The 18788-nt window shown below is 40.9% G+C and overlaps 1 protein-coding gene across 3 annotated transcripts in view; it reads left to right on the top strand.

Moving 5' to 3' along the window:
• Window positions 1-18788, top strand: part of Clnk (cytokine dependent hematopoietic cell linker) — a 183335-nt gene that overhangs the window by 118250 nt on the left and 46297 nt on the right. For all 3 annotated transcript variants that reach the window (XM_031341968.1, XM_031341966.1, XM_031341967.1), the window contains exons 9-10: window positions 18257-18282; window positions 18745-18764. In XM_031341968.1, coding sequence (XP_031197828.1) covers window positions 18257-18282; window positions 18745-18764 — 46 coding nt within the window. The remainder of the gene's footprint in view (window positions 1-18256; window positions 18283-18744; window positions 18765-18788) is intronic.

Here is an 18788-nt window from a genome sequence, read left to right as displayed (position 1 = left end):
GGGAGAATTGGGTTCTGATGATGGCAAGTGACCTTGATTTGTGTTGTTTATTTTCTTACACTTGCTCCCTGGCATCTGGTTAACTCTAGTGCTACCTGCCCTTGCTAAATCTGACTGGCGCCTGCCTTCCTGTGGTCCTGGTTGTGTCAGAACTCCTCAGAATCAAGCTGACTCTGTGATCCTGTGATTCTGGGATCCTGGTATCTTGGGCTGTTAAATCACCTGGGAGTGTGGCTTTCTCTGTGAATTGTGGGACTGGCTGCAGAGCTTGTTCCCAAGGTCTGCTCAGAACACTAACCCAGACAGACCAAAAGGAACTGGAGTCACTGGGCTGGTGGAGGTCTTGTGTGCCTGGTCCCACTGGTCCCAGTTACTCCCAGTTTTGGGACAGATGTTGGTTCCTGCTCACCTCTGATCCTGGGTGTGTCAGAGTGCCTGGGAGTGGAGATTCCTCTGGGTGTTGTGGGACTGGCTGCGGAGCTTGCGCCCAAGGTCTGCTCTGGACCCCAGCCCAGACAGACTGGAAGGAACCCGAGTCACTGGGCTGGTGGAGTTCTTGTGTGCCTGGTCCCTCTGGTCCCAGTTATTTCCAGTGTTGGGACAGATGTTGATTCCTGCTTACCTCTGATCCTGGGTTTTTCAGAGCACCTGGGAGTGGAGTTTCCTCTGCCATCTGAGTTTTTGATCTTAGCCATTCTATACTGGTGTGAGGTGGAATCTCACGGTTGTTTTGATTTGCATTTCCCAGATTACTAAAGATGTTGGACATTTCTTTAGATGCTTCTCAGCCATTCGATATTCCTCAGGTGAAAACTTTTGTGTAGCTCTGTACCCAATTTTTTAATAGGATTATTTGATTCTCGGGAGTCTAACTTCTTGAGTTCTTTGTATACATTGGATATTAGCCCTCTATCAGATGTAGGATTGGTAAAGATATTTTCCCAATATGTTGGTTGTCATTTTGTCCTATTGACAGTGTCCTTTGCCTTACACAAGCTTTGGAATTTTATGAGGTCCCATTTGTTGATTCTTGATCTTAGAACATAAGCCATTGGTGTTTTGTTCAGGAAATTTTCCCTTGTACCCATATGTTCATCTGTCTTTCCCACTTTCTCTTCTATAAGTTTCAGTGTATCTGGTTTTATGTGAAAGTCCTTGATCCACTTGAACTTGAGCTTTGTAAAACAAGATAAGAATGTGTCGATTTGCATTTTTCTACTTGCTGACCACAAGTTGAACAAGCACCATTTGTTAAAAATGTTGTCTTTTTTCCACTGGATGGTTTTAGCTCTTATGTTAAATATGATGTGACCATACATATGTGGGTTCATTTCTGGGTCTTCAATTCTATTCCATTGATCTTCCTGCCTGTCTCTGTACCAATACAATGCAGTTTTTATCATAATTGCTCTGTAATATAGCTTAAGATCAAGGATGGTTGATTCCCCTAGAAGTTCTTTTATTGTTGAGAATAGTTTTTGCTATCCTGGGTTTTTTGTTTTCTCAGATGAATTTGCAAATTTCTGGTTCTAACTCTATGAAGAATTGATTTGGATTTTGATGAGGATTGCATTGAATCTATAGACTGCTTTCAGCAAGATGGCCATTTTTGCTATATTAATCCTGTCAATCCATGAGCATGTGAGATCTTTCCATCTTCTGAGATATTCGATTTCTTTCTTCAGAGACTTGAAGTTCTCGTCATACAGATCTTTCACATGCTTGGTTAGAGTTACACCAAGGTATGTAATATTACTTATGACTATTGTAAATGGTGTCATTTCTGTAATTTCTTTCTCAGCCTATTTATCCTTTGAGTAGAGGAAGACTATTAATTTGCTTGAGTTAATTTTATATCCAGCCACTTTGTTGAAGTTGTTTATCAGCTTTAGGAGTTCTCTGGTGTAATTTTTGTGGTCACAATAATATCTACAAACTGATATTTTGACTTCTTCCTTTCCAACTTGTATCCCTTTGATCTCCTTTTGTTGTCTAATTTCTCTGGCTAGGACTTCAAGTACTATATTCAATAGGTAGGGAGAGAGTGGGCAGCCTTGTCTAGTCCCTGATTTTAGTGGGATTGCTTCAAGTTTCTCTCCATTTAGTTTGATGTTGACTACTGGTTTGCTGAATACTGCTTTTACTGTGTTTATGTAGGGGCCTTGAATTCCTGATCTTTCTAAGACATTTAACATGAAGGAATGCTGAATTTTGTCAAATGCCTTTTCAGCATCTAATGAAATGATCACATTTTTTTTCTTTGATTTTGTTTATGTAGTGGATTACATTGATGGATTTCCATATATTGAACCATTCCTGCATCCCTGGGATGAAGCCTACTTGATCATAGTGAATGATCATTTTGATGTGTTCTTGAATTCCATGGCAAGAATTTTATTGAATATTTTTGCATCAGTGTTCATAGAGAGATTGGTATGAAGTTCTCTTTCTTTGTTCTTTGTGTGGTTTAGGTAAAAGCATAATTGTGGCTTCACAGAATGAATTGGGTAGTGTTCCTTCTGTTTTTATTTTGTGGAATAATTTGAAGAGTATTGGTCTTCTTTAAAGGTCTGATAGAATTCTCCACTAAACCTATCTGGCCCTAGGCTTTTTTTGGTTGGGAGACTATTAATGACTGCTTCTATTTCATTAGGGGTCATGGGACTATTTAGATGGTTTATCTGATCCTGTTTTAACTTTGGTACCTGGATGTGTCCAGAAAATTATCCATTTCATCCAGATTTTACAATTTTGTTGAGTATAAACTTTTGTGGTAGGACCTGATGATTTTTTGAATGTCCATGGTTTGCATTATTATGTCTCCCTTTTCATTTCTGATTTTATTAATTTGGATACTGCCTCTGTGCCCTCTGGTTAGTCTGGCTAAGGGTTTATCTATCTTGTTGATTTTCTCAAAAAACCAGCTCCCTGGTTTTGTTGACTCTTTGTATAGTTCTTTTTGTTTCTATTTGGTTGGTTTCAGCCATGAGTTTGATTAATTCCTGTGATCTACTTCTCTTGGGTTTATTTGCTTCTTTTATTCTAGAGCTTTCAGGTGTGCTGTCAAGCTGCTACTGTAAGCGCTCTTCAGTTTCTTTTTGGAGACACTTAGAACTATGAGTTTTCTTCTTAATACTGCTTTCATTGTGTACCATAAGTTTTGGTATGATTGTCTTCATTTTCATTAAATTCTAAAAAGCCTTTAATTTCTTTCTGTATTTCTTCCTTGACCAATTATCATTGAGTAGAGCATTGGTCAGCTTCCATGTGTATGTGTGCTTTCTGTTGTTTTTGTTGGTATTTAAGACCAGCCTTAGTCCATGGTGATCTGATAGGGGGTGCATGGGGTTATTTTGATCTTCTTGCATCTGTTGAGACCTGTTTTGTGACCAATTATATCGTCAGTTTTGGAGAAGGTTCCATGAGGTGCTGAGAAGAAGGTATATTCTTTTGCTTTAGGATGAAATGTTCTATAAGTATCTGTTAGCTCCATTTCGTTCATAACTTCTGTTAGTTTCACTGTGTCTCTGTTTAGTTTCTGTTTCCATGATCTGTCCAATACTGAAAGTGGTTGTTGAAGTCTCCCACTATTATTGTGTGGGGTACAATGTGTGCTTTGAGCTTTAGTAAAGTTTCTTTTATGAATGTGGGTACCCTTGCATTTGGAGCATAGGTATTCAGAATTGAGAGTTCATCTTGGTAGATTTTTCCTTTGACCAGTACGAAGTGTCTTTCCTTATCCTTTTTGATAACTTTTGGCTGAAAGTTGATTTTATTCAATATTAGAATGCCTACTCCAGCTTGTTTCCTGGGATCATTTGTTTGGAAAACTGTTTTCCAACCTTTTACTCTGAGGTAGTATCTGCCTTTGTCACTGAGGTTCATTTTCTGTATGCAGCAAAATTCTGGGTCCTGTTTACATATCCAGTCTGTTAGTCAATGTCTTTTTATTGGGGGAATTGAGTTCATTGATGTTAAAAAAATATTTTTAAAAAAAGTGATTGTCACTTCCTGTTATTTTTGTTGTTAGAGGTGGAATTATGTTTATGTGGCTATATTCTTTTGGGTTTGTTGAAAGATTACTTTCTTGCTCTTTCTAGGTGTAGTTTCCCTCCTTGTGTTGGTGTTTTCCATCCATTTTCCTTTGTAGGGCTGGATTTGTGGAAAGATATTGTGTAAATTTGGGTTTGTCATTGAATATTTTGGTTTCTCCGTCTATGGTAGTTGAGAGTTTTGCTGGGGATAGTAGTCTGGGCTGATATTTGTGTTCTCTTAGAGTCTCTATGACATCTGCCCAGGATCTTCTAGCTTTCATAGTCTCTTTTGAGAAATTTTGGTGTAATTCTGATAGGCCTGCCTTTATATGTTATTTCACCTTTTCTCCTTACTGCTTTTAATACTCTTTCTTTGTTTGGTGTATTTGGTGTTTAAATTATTATGTGACAGGAGGAATTTCCTTTCTGGTCTAGTCTATTTGGAGTTCTGTAGGCTTCTTGTATGTTCATGGGCATCTCTTTCATTAGGTTAGGGAAGTTTTCTTCTATAATTTTGTTGAAGATATTTACTGGCCCTTTGTCAGGCGCTGTGTTTGCTGCCTGAATGACCATGCATGACCTGCCAGAGATCCAGTACTCTGGGCAGTGCATGTGGGTGTCTGTCTGTGCGTCCCACTCTGCTGGGTGGGTGTCTGTATCCCAGTCCTTGGAGAGTGGGGGGTGGAAACAGCTGAGGGGTGGGGGGTTCTTGGGCCTCATGGAGGCCAAGGACACAGATAGCCTTTGGGCATCCCAGGCTACTCTAGACATGGTAGAGGATCTGAGAACATATTGGAGGCCCCAGAGCAGCTCAGTATGCTCTGGGGATGACCAGAAAGAGGGGGCAGGGAAAGGAAGCAGCTGCCTAGTAGTTCTGGCGAGAGCAGGCACTAGTGGGTGCATGGGAGTTCTCAGTCCATTCTTGGCGGCTGCAAACACTGGGCCAAGACAGAGCATCTAGTTGAAAGGAGGCAATGCATGGTCATAAGGTGTTTTATTATAAAAAGGAGAAAGAGAAGATTGTAAAGTAGAGGCTGGCCATGGCCACCTGGAGAGAGAGGGAAGGGAGGAGGAGAAAGTAAAGATAAGAAGAGTAGGACGCTAAGAGGGAAGAGAGACAGAGAGAAAGAGAGAGAGGGGAGGGGCAAACAGCCCCTTATATTGTGAGCTGGGCTTCCTGTCTGTAGGGCGGGGCATACGTGACTGTGGTCAGATGACTGTGGGGTTGGAATCCAGCCAGAATACTGGGAACCTGGGACATTCTCTATGTGATAGATAGCACAGGCTAATGGAGTTGGAGGACACATGGGGTCAGTCATCTGTGTCTGGGAGTGTGTCTCCACTGTTCCATCCCTTGTGGAATCTTTCACTGGGTCTCCGGAAGTTGGGGATCTTCACTCTCTTCTATACCTATTATCCTTAGGTTTGGTCTTCTCATTGTGTCCTGGATTTCCTGGATGTTTTGGGTTAGGAGCTTTTTGCTTTCTGCATTTTCTTTTACTGCAGTGTCACTGTTTTCTATGGTATCTTCTGTACCTAAGATTCTCTCTTCTACCTCTTGTATTCTGTTGGTGATGCATCTATGACTCCTGATCTCTTTCCTAGGTTTTCTAACTCCAGGGTTGTCTCCCTTTGTAACTTCTTTATTGTTTCTATTTTTATTTTTAGATCTTGGATTTTTTTTTTCATTTCCTTTGCCTATTTGATTGTGTTTTCCTGTAATTCTTTAAGGAATTTTTGTGTTTCCTCTTTGTTTTTTTTGTTTTGTTTTGTTTTGTTTTGTTTTTTTGCTTTGTTTTTTGTTTTTTGTTTTTGAGACAGGGTTTCTCTGTGTAGCCCTGGCTATCCTGGAACTCACTGTGTAGACCAGGCTGGCCTCAAACTCAGAAATCCGCCTGCCTCTGCCTCCCTAGTGCTGGGTTTAAAGGCGTGAGTCACCACTGCCTGGCTTGTGTTTCCTCTTTAAGGACTTCTAGCTGTTTACCTGTGTTCTCCTATACTTCTTTTCTTTTGTTTTAAATCGTACTTTTTATTAATTAATTTATTTTTTACACTCTATATTTTATCCACCCTCCAACTGTTCCACAACCCATAGCTCATCCCCACCCTCTATCTCTATATGGATGTCCCCACTCCCCTACCCCACCTGACCTCTAAACTCCCTGGAGCCTCCAGTCTCTTGAGGATTAGGTGCATTATCTCTGAATGAACACAGACCCAGCAGTCCTCTACTGTATATAGAACTCAGAAACTCATATCAACTGGTGTATGCTGCCTGTTTGGTGGTCCAGTGTTTGAGAGATCTCTGGGGTCTCTCTTCTCCTCAGCTTCTTTTAGCCTTTCCTAATTCAACAACAGGGGTCAGCTGCTTGTCTATTGGTTGGGTGCAAATATCTGCATCTGACTCTTTCACCTGCTTGTTGGGTCTTCCGGAATGCAGTCATGCTAGGTCCCTTTTTGTGAGCGCTCCATAGCCTCAGTAATAGTGTCAGGCCTTGGGACCTCCCCTAGAGCTAGATCCTACTTTGGGCCTGTTGCTCAGATTCTTCTACATTTCTGTCCCTGTAATTCTTTCAGACAGGAACAATTATGGGTCAGAGTTGTGACTGTGGGATTGCAACCCCATCCCTCACAATGTCCTGTCTTCCTGCTGGAGGTGGGCTCTATAAGTTCCCTCTCCCTACTGTCAGGCTTTTCATCTAAGGTCCCTCCCTTTGAGTCCTGAGAGCCTCTCACCTTCCAGGTCTCTAGTGCATTCTGGAGGGTCCCCCCAACAAAAAAACAAACAAACAAACCAATCAAAAAATGGGGTATAGAACTAAACTGAGAATTCACAACTCAGGAATTTCAAATGACTGAGAAGCACCTAAAGAAATGTTCAAAGTCCTTAGTGCCAGAGATCCAGTACTCTGGGCAGTGGATGTGGGTGTCTGTCTGTGCGTCCCACTCTGCTGGGTGGGTGTCTGTATCCCAGTCCTTGGAGAGTCAGGGGGAGGAACAGCTGAGGATATTCCTGGGACCCTGCAGGCCTCCTCAGGAAGACTGGCAGTGCTATGGGCCAGATGATAGAAGTCAAGGGACCGTTCTCAACTCACCTCTGCTCTGCTGTCACTTCTTTAACATTGCATCAATTCTCAAGATCCTGCAACAGAAAATGAAACTTTGAACAGTAAAATATAGAAAGATAAAAATCCTAAGGAAATTAGGGATCCTCTTAGTTGCCTCAGAGCTTCTTAGTAGTTATAGTAAAAGGGAGTCATCCTTTATGGAATAATAGTTTCCCATAACAACGTAGCAAGGCATTTATCTCTCCCCCTCCCCCTCCCCCTTCCCCTCCCTCTCCCTCTTCCTCGGTGTAAGCTCTCAGCTTGCAGCTCCAGCCACAACATGCCTGACACTTTCCCACCATATTGGACTTTGATCCCTCTGGAATATAAGCCCAAATAAACGCTTCCTTCTGTAAGTTGTATTAGCCATGCTGTTTTAGCATTGTAACAGAAAAATGACTAAGATACACAGCTACAAAACTGCTTTTGAAAGTGAGCCCTGAGTGTCCCATAAGGTCATCACTGAAGACAGTAACTCAGGGAGAACAAGGCTCAATAAAGTCAGGGGAGGTTTGTGGAAAGGATCTTCCATGACAGTTGCTGTCTGACTATAGTCCTTCACCACCCTTCTAGAACTGATGGTTCTCCAGCATCACCCTGGGAACTCAGTTACTACAGACATGAAGGAGGAAATTACTATAGATGCCCTGCTTTTAGGATCAGGGACCTGGAGAGGAAATGCTAGTATGAATTGTGTTCATTATAAAAGTCTGTATTTTTGATGCAAACACATATTCTCACAAAATGTCACAGAAAAAAAGAAAACATCTGTTGATTCAAAAATAGGGGGATTTTATGGTGACTTTTTCAAGTTGAGCAGTTACAGTTTTATGTAAATGTCTCCTGTCGTTTTTTTTTTTCTTTCAATTATTATCTAGGAGAGCATCAAATTTCAAGACCTTATCTTCCCTGAAGATGGAGGGTTCGCTTTGCTTTGCTTTCCTTGTTTTGTTTTGTTTTGTTTTGTTTTGTTTTCATCCCTAGAAATGGGCAAAAGTTTTATTTGGAGGTAAAAGTTGTTATAGTGTGTGAGATGAGCCACTAGCGATCGCTGCAGATCCAGAGGACACCCTCTCGTTTCCAAGGAGAGCCATAACTTTAAGCAAAGCTTAGCTTCCTGAGAGATCTGAAGCTAAGAACACAAGCAGCTCAAATGTGCATCTCTGCTCCTGGGATGCAAACCAAGCTTAAACCCTAAACCAATTTTTCTTGAAGTGACTTGCATACTCTATTCAGGAATCACTTTATAAAGAAATATAATAAACCATCCAAGAAAAGAATTATGCTCGGTGACTGCACAAGTAAATTCAGAAATATAAGCAAACTCAATTCCACACAGTGCCCTCCAGAGGGATCCTGTGAATTTGCTTTTAAAGGGATGCTGAAGCAATCAGAAGTCACTTTGGCATTAATCTGATTCAAGGTCCTAGTGGCCATGCTGTTCCAGAAGGGCTCTACTTCTAAATGTGCTTTGTGCCAGGGTCCTGAGTTCCAGGGACATACAAGACCACAGAAGTCCATGGTATGTGGAGTTCTGGGCTAGGAATTAAGGTAACTAAAAATAATCATACTGATTCCTGTTCATGAAAGCCTTGTATTACCCAGGAGAGTCTCAGAAGTAAGGGACAGGGAATTGAGACACGGACAATGACCTCAGGAAAGGAAAAAAGAATCTTTGATGTTTAGAAGCCACAGTGTGACTGACTATATACTGTGTCAGTCTATATATATGTGTGTGTGTGTGTGTGTGTGTGTGTGTGTGTGTGTGTGTGTGTATGTGTATGTATGAATATATATGTATGTATATATATATACATATATACATATATGTATATATATATATATACATACATATATACACACGTGTGTGTGTGTGTGTGTGTGTGTGTGTGTGATTTGGAAACAGTTAGCCCTAGATTCAAACCCTGATTTTACTACTCCCAACTAGAAGACCTAAAAGTATCTTGGGTACTGAAGATGAATTTCTCACATTGAAAACACTATATGATAGAACATTTGTCTGCTTCAAAGGAAACAACAAATGGAAAGCTACATCACTGCGATGATGTGAACCCTCAGGGGCTGGCCTGCACTACAACATCCTGGATCCCTGCCCCCAAGCACCTTACCATTGGCACACTCTCCTTAGTCCTCCTGCAGACTAAAACCATCTCCTATGGATCTACTTTGGTTTTTAGCATGCAAGTAAAGCTGTTGTGGATGAGTTGATTAAAAATGAGCCAGAGATCTCAGCCACAGAAAGCCTGGCTTATAACATCATCTCTGACATATGTGACACCTTGCTGGACATTGTGGACATGTGGTAAACATTTGTAAGATTTCTTGTATGATTTAACTTGTGTGTTAATAGTGCTTAGATAAGCATCACCACCCTATCTGGTGACCACGGGCTGGCGAGATGGCTCAGAGGGTAAGAGCACTGACTGCTCTTCCAAAGGTCCTGAGTTCAGATCCCATCAACCACATGGTGGCTCACAACCACCCGTAATGAGATCAGATGCCCTCTTCTGGTGAGTCTGAAGACAGCTCCAGTGAATTATGCCAGAGCGAGCAGGCCGGAGAGCAGCCACACACATGATGGCTCATGGCCATCTGTACAACTACGGTGTACTCATACACATAAAATAAATAAAAAAATACATCTATCTGGTGACCACCCAGGGAGGAACCTATGCCTCACAGTCTCATTAGGTGGGAACAAGCAAAGGGGTAAGACATGAAGCTCTGGTTACTTCTGGCTCCATCTCTGTCTGTGCTTCCAAATCCAGCTGCATCCTGTCCCTTCACTGCACCCTCCCATGTCAGCTTTGGGAGCAGAAGTCCATGTTCTGTAGCACTTTGTGAATCCATACTGCCCCTTCCTAACATTTGTCCGTCACTTTACCCGGCCTGCCCACTCCACTGCATCCAGACACAGCTGAAGCCGCAGAAAACACCTCCCTCCAGGCTTCAGCTGGAAGAATTGTTCCATCTCACATTCCTCACCGGTCCCAACCTGGAAGCTGATGAAATGCTTGTTCCTAAAAGCAGCACCTTCTGAGTTATCAAAGGGGATGTGAGAGCCAATCAGTTCCCCCAACATCCTTGGCTTTGCCTAGCATGATCCCCTTCCACTGCTTCCCAAGGGATGGCTTCGATAATTTATTGCTCCAATTCATTTCTCAAGGTTTTGATGGACTTGAAGATGCTTCTCCAGCAGGCCCTGCCAAATGGACATTTCTAGCCACTGGGACGATAGGTCTCTTCTCTGAACTCCTCCATAATTAATCAACAAGACACAAAATGCTGATGATTCATTGTGTCATAAAAGTCTTAGACATGATAAATTTTGTGATTAAGGCCAAGTTGTATCTAACTTTCTTCCAAGTCCATTTCTTTAATTATAGAACATGACCCAGTTGCTCTGTTTCTGGGAGTGTTTTCCTGGGTACACTTCAAAGTAACTAGTATTGTTTGAGCTGTGCCTGTGCTCAGCACACTTTAGATAAAAGCTTAAGTGAACACTAAATATTATTTTATTTAACCCTGAAACCCCAAGGAATTAAATTTGCTCATCTACATTTTAAGATTTAAGTCACCGAGTTTGTTCAATAAGTGACAGGTTCACTCTCAACTTGAGTGGCTCCACAAGTCCCATCCATGGCCCCTCAGCTTAGTGTCTTCAATTAAGGGACCAGGGTTTGGCTCCTATGAGTCTTGTTTTCTCATCTTTTAAAAATCACAGATAAGGATAGAAGAAGCCCAGAGAGGCCAAGTAATTTCTGTCAAGTTGCTCAGCTCTTTAATGGTAACAGCAAAACTCAGTCACAAGCTTCGGTAACCCCCAATAGGCTGGTGTCTGAAGAAGAGAATCCAAATGTTTGTGCACATAAGGTCAATCTATGTGTTACTGATGGAGAGATAACATACACTTTTAAAGTAATGGTAAGAGATAAAATACTCTTTTATCCCAATTCCATAGAGCCAAGTATGCTTAGGTGTTTGTTTTGATGTTTTAAATGTCTTGCTAAACATTCCAGCTCCTCTTGAACTCATTCTGCAACCCAGGCTGGCCTCTAGATTAAGATCCTCCTGCCTCCACTTCCCAAGTGCTGGGTTTACAGACATTGCTGACGTTCAATTACCAGAGTGCTTATGAGCATGGAGTTGGAAGAGATGCCATTTTATAGCATGGGCAATAACCTCGGTAGAACATATCAATAGCACAGCCACAGGAAGCAATGTGTTGCTGTTCGTAATCTTTGTTTTGAGTCTATGATCTGTTTTTAACAATAGTTATGTTTAACATCCACTTACAGAACCTTTGCCCACTTAACATCCAGGTCTTGTAGTGTGCTGCAAGCCACTCCTCACATTTGCAGTTCTCAAACAGACCTGAAAAACCTCCCCCTCTAGGGAGGAAGTACGGCTTCAACCTCACATAACACTATGCCATTAGATTCTCAGGGTTTGGCACTAAAACAGTCAAGCCCAGGCCCAGTTAGCTTCCATGGATATGCTCTGCACTCTTCCCCAACCACATCCCCAGAAACAAGACCCCTGGCTGGAGATGGGAGCACCAAACCCTGAATTGGAAGGACCAGTCGCTGGGCAGAGAATGCTGATTACAGCACTAGCCACCAGAGGGCAGACATGCCAGCCACCTCCTCACACTTGGAGGGGAAAAATTCCTCAAGGTAGACCCTCTGGTAGGTAGGTCCTCTGGTCTGAGTGACAAAGAACTCTTCTGAGCACTGGAGAACATCTGTGGACTTTGTCAGGAAAGTAACCAAAATTTCCTCCTCTAGCCTCCTATGGCACAGTAGAAACTAAGTGTGTAGCAAACGTTACATCTCAAAGTGTTTAAAAAATAGTAACTTTTAAATAATCAAACAACAAAATAGTATATAAGACGAAACAAAAATGATTATTACATTGAAGCTGGACAAAACAAATCAACAGGAGGAAAAGAACTTCAAGAGAAGACACAAGAGCCGGGCTGTGGTGGCGCTCGCCTTTAATCCCAGCGCTTGGGAGACAGAGACAGGTGGATTTCTTAGTTCAAGGCCAGTCCGGTCAACAGAGTGAGTTCCAGGACAGCCAGGACTACACAGAGAAACCCTGTCTTGAAAAACCAAACCAAACCAAACAAAAACAAAACAAAACAAGAAACAGAGACCCATTCATTCACACAAGAGAACTTGGTGCAGGTCCCGTGTGCGCATTGTGCTTTCTGCTTCAGTCTCTGTGAGTCTCCGTGATTCGGAGGGCCTTATTTGCCTGGTGTCCTCTATGCATTTAGGCTCTTACACTTATAGATTGGTGTCTTATTCAGCCAGCATCAAAGAGGCTTTCTTCTGCAACAGATGGGAACAAATTCAGAGACCCACAGCCAGACATTACACATAGAGAGATCTTGGAACACACAGCTCTAAATGGGTTGTCTCCAAATCCCTCCCTTCAGAGCTCAGGGCTCCTCCTGGAAGAGGAGGCAAAAAAAAAAGTGTAATAACAAATTTTTAAGAACAGGAAACATATGTTGGCATGCTCTAATTCATTTACCCACATATTGATTCCAAGGCAGTATAAGAAATGTCCCTGTGGTTGTGAGTGAGGATGCCTCAGTCCAGGAATTTGTTTCATTCCTCCTAACTGAACCTATAGTGAATAGCAGAACCAGGAGTCAGGGCCAGGCTGGAGGCGTGCTTAGGTGGGTAGATTGCTGGTTTAGCATGACCTAAGGTCCTGAGTGTGATCTGTGTACTGCTAAAAAAAAAAACAATTTTAAAGGTCGGTCTGAAAAAAAAAATCCATTCCAAATCTTATCTTTCTTTTTTTCATTATTGCAAATACCTGACCTGTTAGTGCTTTATTAAACATGGCCCCCTGCTGGAAAATAAAGAAACTTGCTGGATTTTAGCGGAATTGCCTCAAAAGCTGACAGTCATGCAAGGAGTTACTTTACCTGTGTCATTCAGTTTGCTTACTCTTAAGGTCACCCAGATCATTTGCATTATGGAATTTTTTTTTCTTTTGTTTTGTTTTGTTTTATTTCCAAGTTTTACAGGGTGGCTTTCAGTTTTTCAAATTTATTTTTCTCTTATTTTTTTATTATTTAAATGCATTTTATACATTATTACATATTAATAATATTGAGTATTTTGAGAATCAACTAATACATAAAAAATTGTTCAACTTTTATATTCATATCCCTTCATACCCTAAAAATATCATTAATGAATACTTAATACTATCCATGACTGAGGATACTATATCTAATGTTGAATACTAAATTGTTTCAAAACATACAAAATATTCTTTGGGAGTTAAACATAGTAAAAGAGGGTAAAGTGAATCATTCAAAAGTCCTTATATGATACCACCTGACCTATATAGTGAGAGAATATTTAAAACACATTATATATCTGTTTACATTGTCTAACAATCAGTTTACTTAAAAAAGATTATCAGTGTTTCTAGGAAAGAAATTATTTTATCAGTAAGTATATTTTAAAAATTTCAAAAGAGCAAAAACTCTTTGAAATTAAACATTAAGAAGATGCTAATTTTAAGCACAGTGAGAAAAATTATCAATAATATTTCCATGATGTTTGCAGAACATGATTTTAATATTTTCAACTGTTAATATTCAACAAACAGAATAATTATTTTAAGATATATTTCATTGTTATGTCTCACTTTTCATTGCTGATTTTATTAATTTGGATACTGTCTCTGTGCCCTCTGGTTAGTCTGGCTAAGGGTTTGTCTATCTTGTTGATTTTCTCAAAAAAACAGCTCCTGGTTTTGTTGATTCTTTGTATAGTTCTTTTTGTTTCTACTTGGTTGATTTCAGCCCTGAGTTTGTTTATTTTCTGTGATCTACTCCTCTTGGGTGTGTTTGCTTCTTTTTGTTCTAGAGCCTTCAGGTGTGCTGTCAAGCTACTACTGTAAGCTCTCTTCACTTTCTTTTTGGAGGCACTTAGAGCTATGAGTTTTCTTCTTAATACTGCTTTCATTGTGTCCCATAAGTTTTGGTATGATATGTCTTCATTTTCATTAAATTCTAAAAAGTCTTTAATTTCTTTCTGTATTTCTTCCTTGACCAAGATATCTTTGAGTAGAGCATTGTTCAGCTTCCATGTGTATGTGGGCTTTCTGTTGTTTTTGTTGGTATTTAAGACCAGCCTTAGTCCATGGTGATCTGATAGGGGGTGCATGGGGTTATTTCGATCTTCTTGTATCTGCTGAGACCTGTTTTGTGACCGATTATATCATCAGTTTTGGAGAAGGTTCCATGAGGTGCTGAGAAGAAGGTATATTCTTTTGCTTTAGGATGAAATGTTCTATAAATATCTGCTAGATCCGTTTGGTTCATAACTTCTGTTAGTTTCACTAATCTGTCCATTGCTGAGAGTGGGGTGTTGAAGTCTCCCACTATTATTGTGTGGGGTACAATGTGTGCTTTGAGCTTTAGTAAAGTTTCTTTTATGAATGTGGGTGCCCTTGCACTTGGAGCATAGATGTTCAGAATTGAGAGTTCATCTTGGTAGATTTTTTCCTTTGACGAATATGAATTGTCCTTCCTTATCTTTTTTGATAACTTTTGGTTGAAAGTTGATTTTATTCTATATTAGAATGGTTACTCCAGCTTGTTTCTTGGGACCATTTGCTTGGAAAATTGTTTTCCAACCTTTTACTCTGAGGTAGTGTCTGTCTTTGTCATGGTGGTTCATTTCCTGTATGCAGCAAAATGCTGGGTCCTGTTTATTTACCCAGTCTGTTTGTATATATCTTCTTTGGGGAATTGAGTCCACTGATGTTAAGAGATATTGAGAAGTGATTGTTATTTCCTGTTATTTTTGTTGTTAGAGGTGGAATTATGTTTGTGTGGTTATATTCTTTTGGGTTTGTTGAAAGATTACTTTCTTGCTTTTTTTCTAGGGTGAAGTTTCCCTCCTTGTGTTGGTGTTTTCCATCTATTATCCTTTGTAGGGCTGGATTTGTGGAAAGATATTGTGCAAATTTGGTTTTGCCATTGAATGTCTTGGTTTCTCCATCTATGGTAATTGAGAGTTTTGCTGGGTATAGTAGCCTGGGCTGACATTTGTGTTCTCTTAGGGTCTGTATGACATCTGCCCAGGGTCTTCTAGCTTTCATAGTCTCTGATGAGAAATCTGGTATAATTCTGATAGATCTGCCTTTATATATTATTTGACCTTTTTCCTTTACTGCTTTTAATATTCTTTCTTTGTTTAGTGCATTTGGTGTTTTGATTATTATGTGACGGGAGGAATTTCCTTTCTGGTCCAATCTATTTGTAGGCTTCTTGTATGTTCATGGGCATCTCTTTCTTTAGGTTAGGGAAGTGTTCTTCTATAATTTTGTTGAAGATATTTACTGGCCCTTTAAGTTGGGAATCTTCCCTCTCTTCTATACCTATTATCCTTAGGTTTGGTCTTCTCATTGTGTCCTGGATTTCCTGGATGTTTTGGGTTAGGAGCTTTTTGCTTTTTGCATTTTCTTTGACTGTTGTGTCAATGTTTTCTATGGTATGTTCTACACCTGAGATTCTGTCTTCTATCTCTTGTATTCTGTTGGTGATGCTTGCATCTATGCCTCCTGATCTCTTTCTTAGGTTTTCTATCTCCAGGGTTGTCTCCCTTTGTGATTTCTTTATTGTTTATATTTCCATTTTTAGATCTTGGATGATTTTGCTCATTTTCTTTGCCTGTTTGTGTTTTCCTGTAATTCTTTAAGGGATTTTTGTGTTTCCTCACTGAGTGTTTCTAGCTGTTTACCTGTGTTCTCCTGTATTTCTTTAAGGGAGTTATTTACATCCTTCTTAAAGTCCTCTATCACCATCATGAGAAATAATTTTAGATCCGAATCTTGCTTTTCTAGTGTGGTGGTGTATCCAGGACTTGATATGTTGGGCGAATTGGATTCTGAAGATGCCATCTGATATCTCTAGTGCTACCTGCCCTCATTATATCTGACTGGAACCTGTCCTTCCTGTGATCCTGGTTCTTCCAGAGCTCCTCAGAGTTCAGCTGTTTCTGTGATCCTGTGATTCTGGGATCTTGTGATCCTGAAATCCTGGGTGTGTCAGAGTTCCTGGGAATCAAGCTGCTTCTGGGACCCTGAGATCCTGGTGTGACCAAGCTACTGGGATCCTAGGATCCTGAGATCCTGTGGTCCTGGGTGTGTTAGAGTGGCTGGGAGTGGATCTTCCTCTGGGTGTTGGACGACTGGTTGTGGAGTTCATGCCCAAGGTCTGCTCAGGACACCAGCCCAGACGGGAAGGAACCAGTAACACTGGTTGGGTGGAGTTCCTCGGTGCCTGGGTTCCACTTTATGGAATGTTAATGGCTAAAGCAGTAGTGTGGGGAACTCCTGGCATGGGTGCTTACCAGCATACATGTTTGCTGTGGCTGATGGGTTGTAGGAGTGCTCAGGCCTTTGGCTTTTCTATGTAACACAGGGCAAAGAAATTTCATTGTCTTGAACTGCACAGGAAAGCCATGTTCAACCTGAGGTTCATGGCTTGTGAGTACATACATACATTTATGTCGCATGATACTGCAATATAGCAAGCTACCCTTGTACCACAAGCAGCCCAAGGCCACGAGCTGAACACCTGTGGTTTGTTGCTATTGTTGGTAGAATTATTACTAAAATTTTAAGAGAAGATAGAGAATACTAAGCAATGCTTGAGAAAGCCCAACATTTTAATAGACACCGAATATACACACATGGCATCAGGAAAGTCTGCCATGCTTACTAGAATGAGGAACGATGCTTTAAGTATGAGCTCCCCATCTACAAGAACATTACAAGGTATGGAGCAGTGCCTGCTGTTGGATAACCATCTGGGAAAACAGTATAGTATTTCCTCTAGAACTTAAAATCAGATCCTACAACCCAAGAATCCTACCTGTCAAATCCATCCAAGGCACTGAAGTTAGGATCTTGAAGAGCCATCTCCACTCCACATCCCTGAAGCAGTATCCACAAAGCAAGCTATTGAAGTAGTTTGTCTGTCCTGCATAGGTAAGGAGACTGTATACATATATACAATAGAGTTTTATTCAGTCCCACAAGGGAGGGAAGCCTACCATTTGTGACCACATATATGGGTCTGGAGACAATACACTGGGTGAAACAAAAACACAGGCAGATGCGACGCTGCACACAGTCTTGTAGATAAAACTGAAATTGCATAGCTCATGGTAGTAGGAAGTGCAAGGTTGTTTCTAAGAGTAAGGATGAGGAATAGTGAGAAGGTGATGTTCGGGAATCCTTGAGAGTAGCACCACTCACAGTGATCTCCTTCTGTTTCTCTAGCTTATGGGATGTTGAATTTCCCCACATCTTAGATGCTTCATTTTCCATAGAGTGGGTGGGAATACAATAGATCCCTACACTAAAGAGTTCAGCATCATGCTTGGCAACTGATTAGATCTCAATAAGTATCATTAAGAATGCCATCAATCTTACTGAATACAGGAGTGGTTTCTATAGAAGCATATGTAAGCATTGAAAGGAAAAGTATTGGCTCACAACCCCCAAGACCAAGATCTCAGCACCAAGAACATTTATTTGGCCCAAATGGACAGAGGCCAGGGAATAAGAGACAAAGATAGGAAAAGAGAGAAGTAGAAGGAAACAAGCAAGAGGGAGGAGGGATATTTGTCACTGGGGGACAGAGGACTACCTCTGAATAGAGAGGAGGCAGATGTGGCACACAGAAAAATAAGTTTGTAATGGTAAAATGACAAATGCTGTTATGATGAGGTGTTTAATTTTAATTGGGCATGTTAATGAGGTGAGCGAAAGGGAGCTTTTGGTTACTGGACTTCAATATTCTGATAGCTAGACCTTGGTAGTCAGCCTCAGGAGGGGGAAGTGGACAAAGAAGGGAATGTACCTTGGTAGCTAGCTTTAGGAATGTAATCTAATGGGTTTTAGCAAAACAAAAGGAAAGGAGAGAAGGACAGGACCTGCCAGAGACTAGCTCTCCACATTTGAACTGCCAGAGTCCTGTTGAGAGGATTTGGTGACATTTTCCAGTTTTCCACCAGGCTCACTTGGCTTCTCTGTCTTATGTTCTAGGATTCAAATACACAAGAGTGAACAAGGTAAGCGAAAAATATTAAAATGTACTTGTTACTCTTCAAAGGCACAGGTATGAAAGCACAGCAAGGCGCAGCTTGAACATCACTTGAAAACTCTGTTCTGGGTTTCAATAATTTTTTATTTTCATTGATAAATCAAAACATTCTCAGGTTGGGGATTTAGCTCATTGGTAGAGTGCTTGTCTATCAAGCAAATGGCACTGGGTTCAGTCCAAGGATCCTAAATAAGGAGGAAGAAGAGGAGGGGGAGGAGGAAGAAGAGGAAGGGGAGGAGGAAGAAGAGGAGGGGGAGGAGGAAGAAGAGGAGGGGGAGGAAGAAGAAGAAGAAGAAGAAGAAGAAGAAGAAGAAGAAGAAGAAGAAGAAGAAGAAGAAGAAGAAGAAGAAGAAGAAGAAGAAGAAATTCTTAACCACTGGTCCTGCCCAAAAATAGTGAACTTAACTCCTGGTTCTGTTTCTTTTCACAGACTCCTTTGCCACCTCCTCGGTAAGATATTTAAAATCATATTTG

Source organism: Mastomys coucha, unplaced genomic scaffold (genome assembly GCF_008632895.1).
Source record: "Mastomys coucha isolate ucsf_1 unplaced genomic scaffold, UCSF_Mcou_1 pScaffold22, whole genome shotgun sequence".
Lineage (NCBI taxonomy): Eukaryota > Metazoa > Chordata > Mammalia > Rodentia > Muridae > Mastomys > Mastomys coucha.
This window is presented reverse-complemented; position numbering and strand designations above follow the sequence as displayed.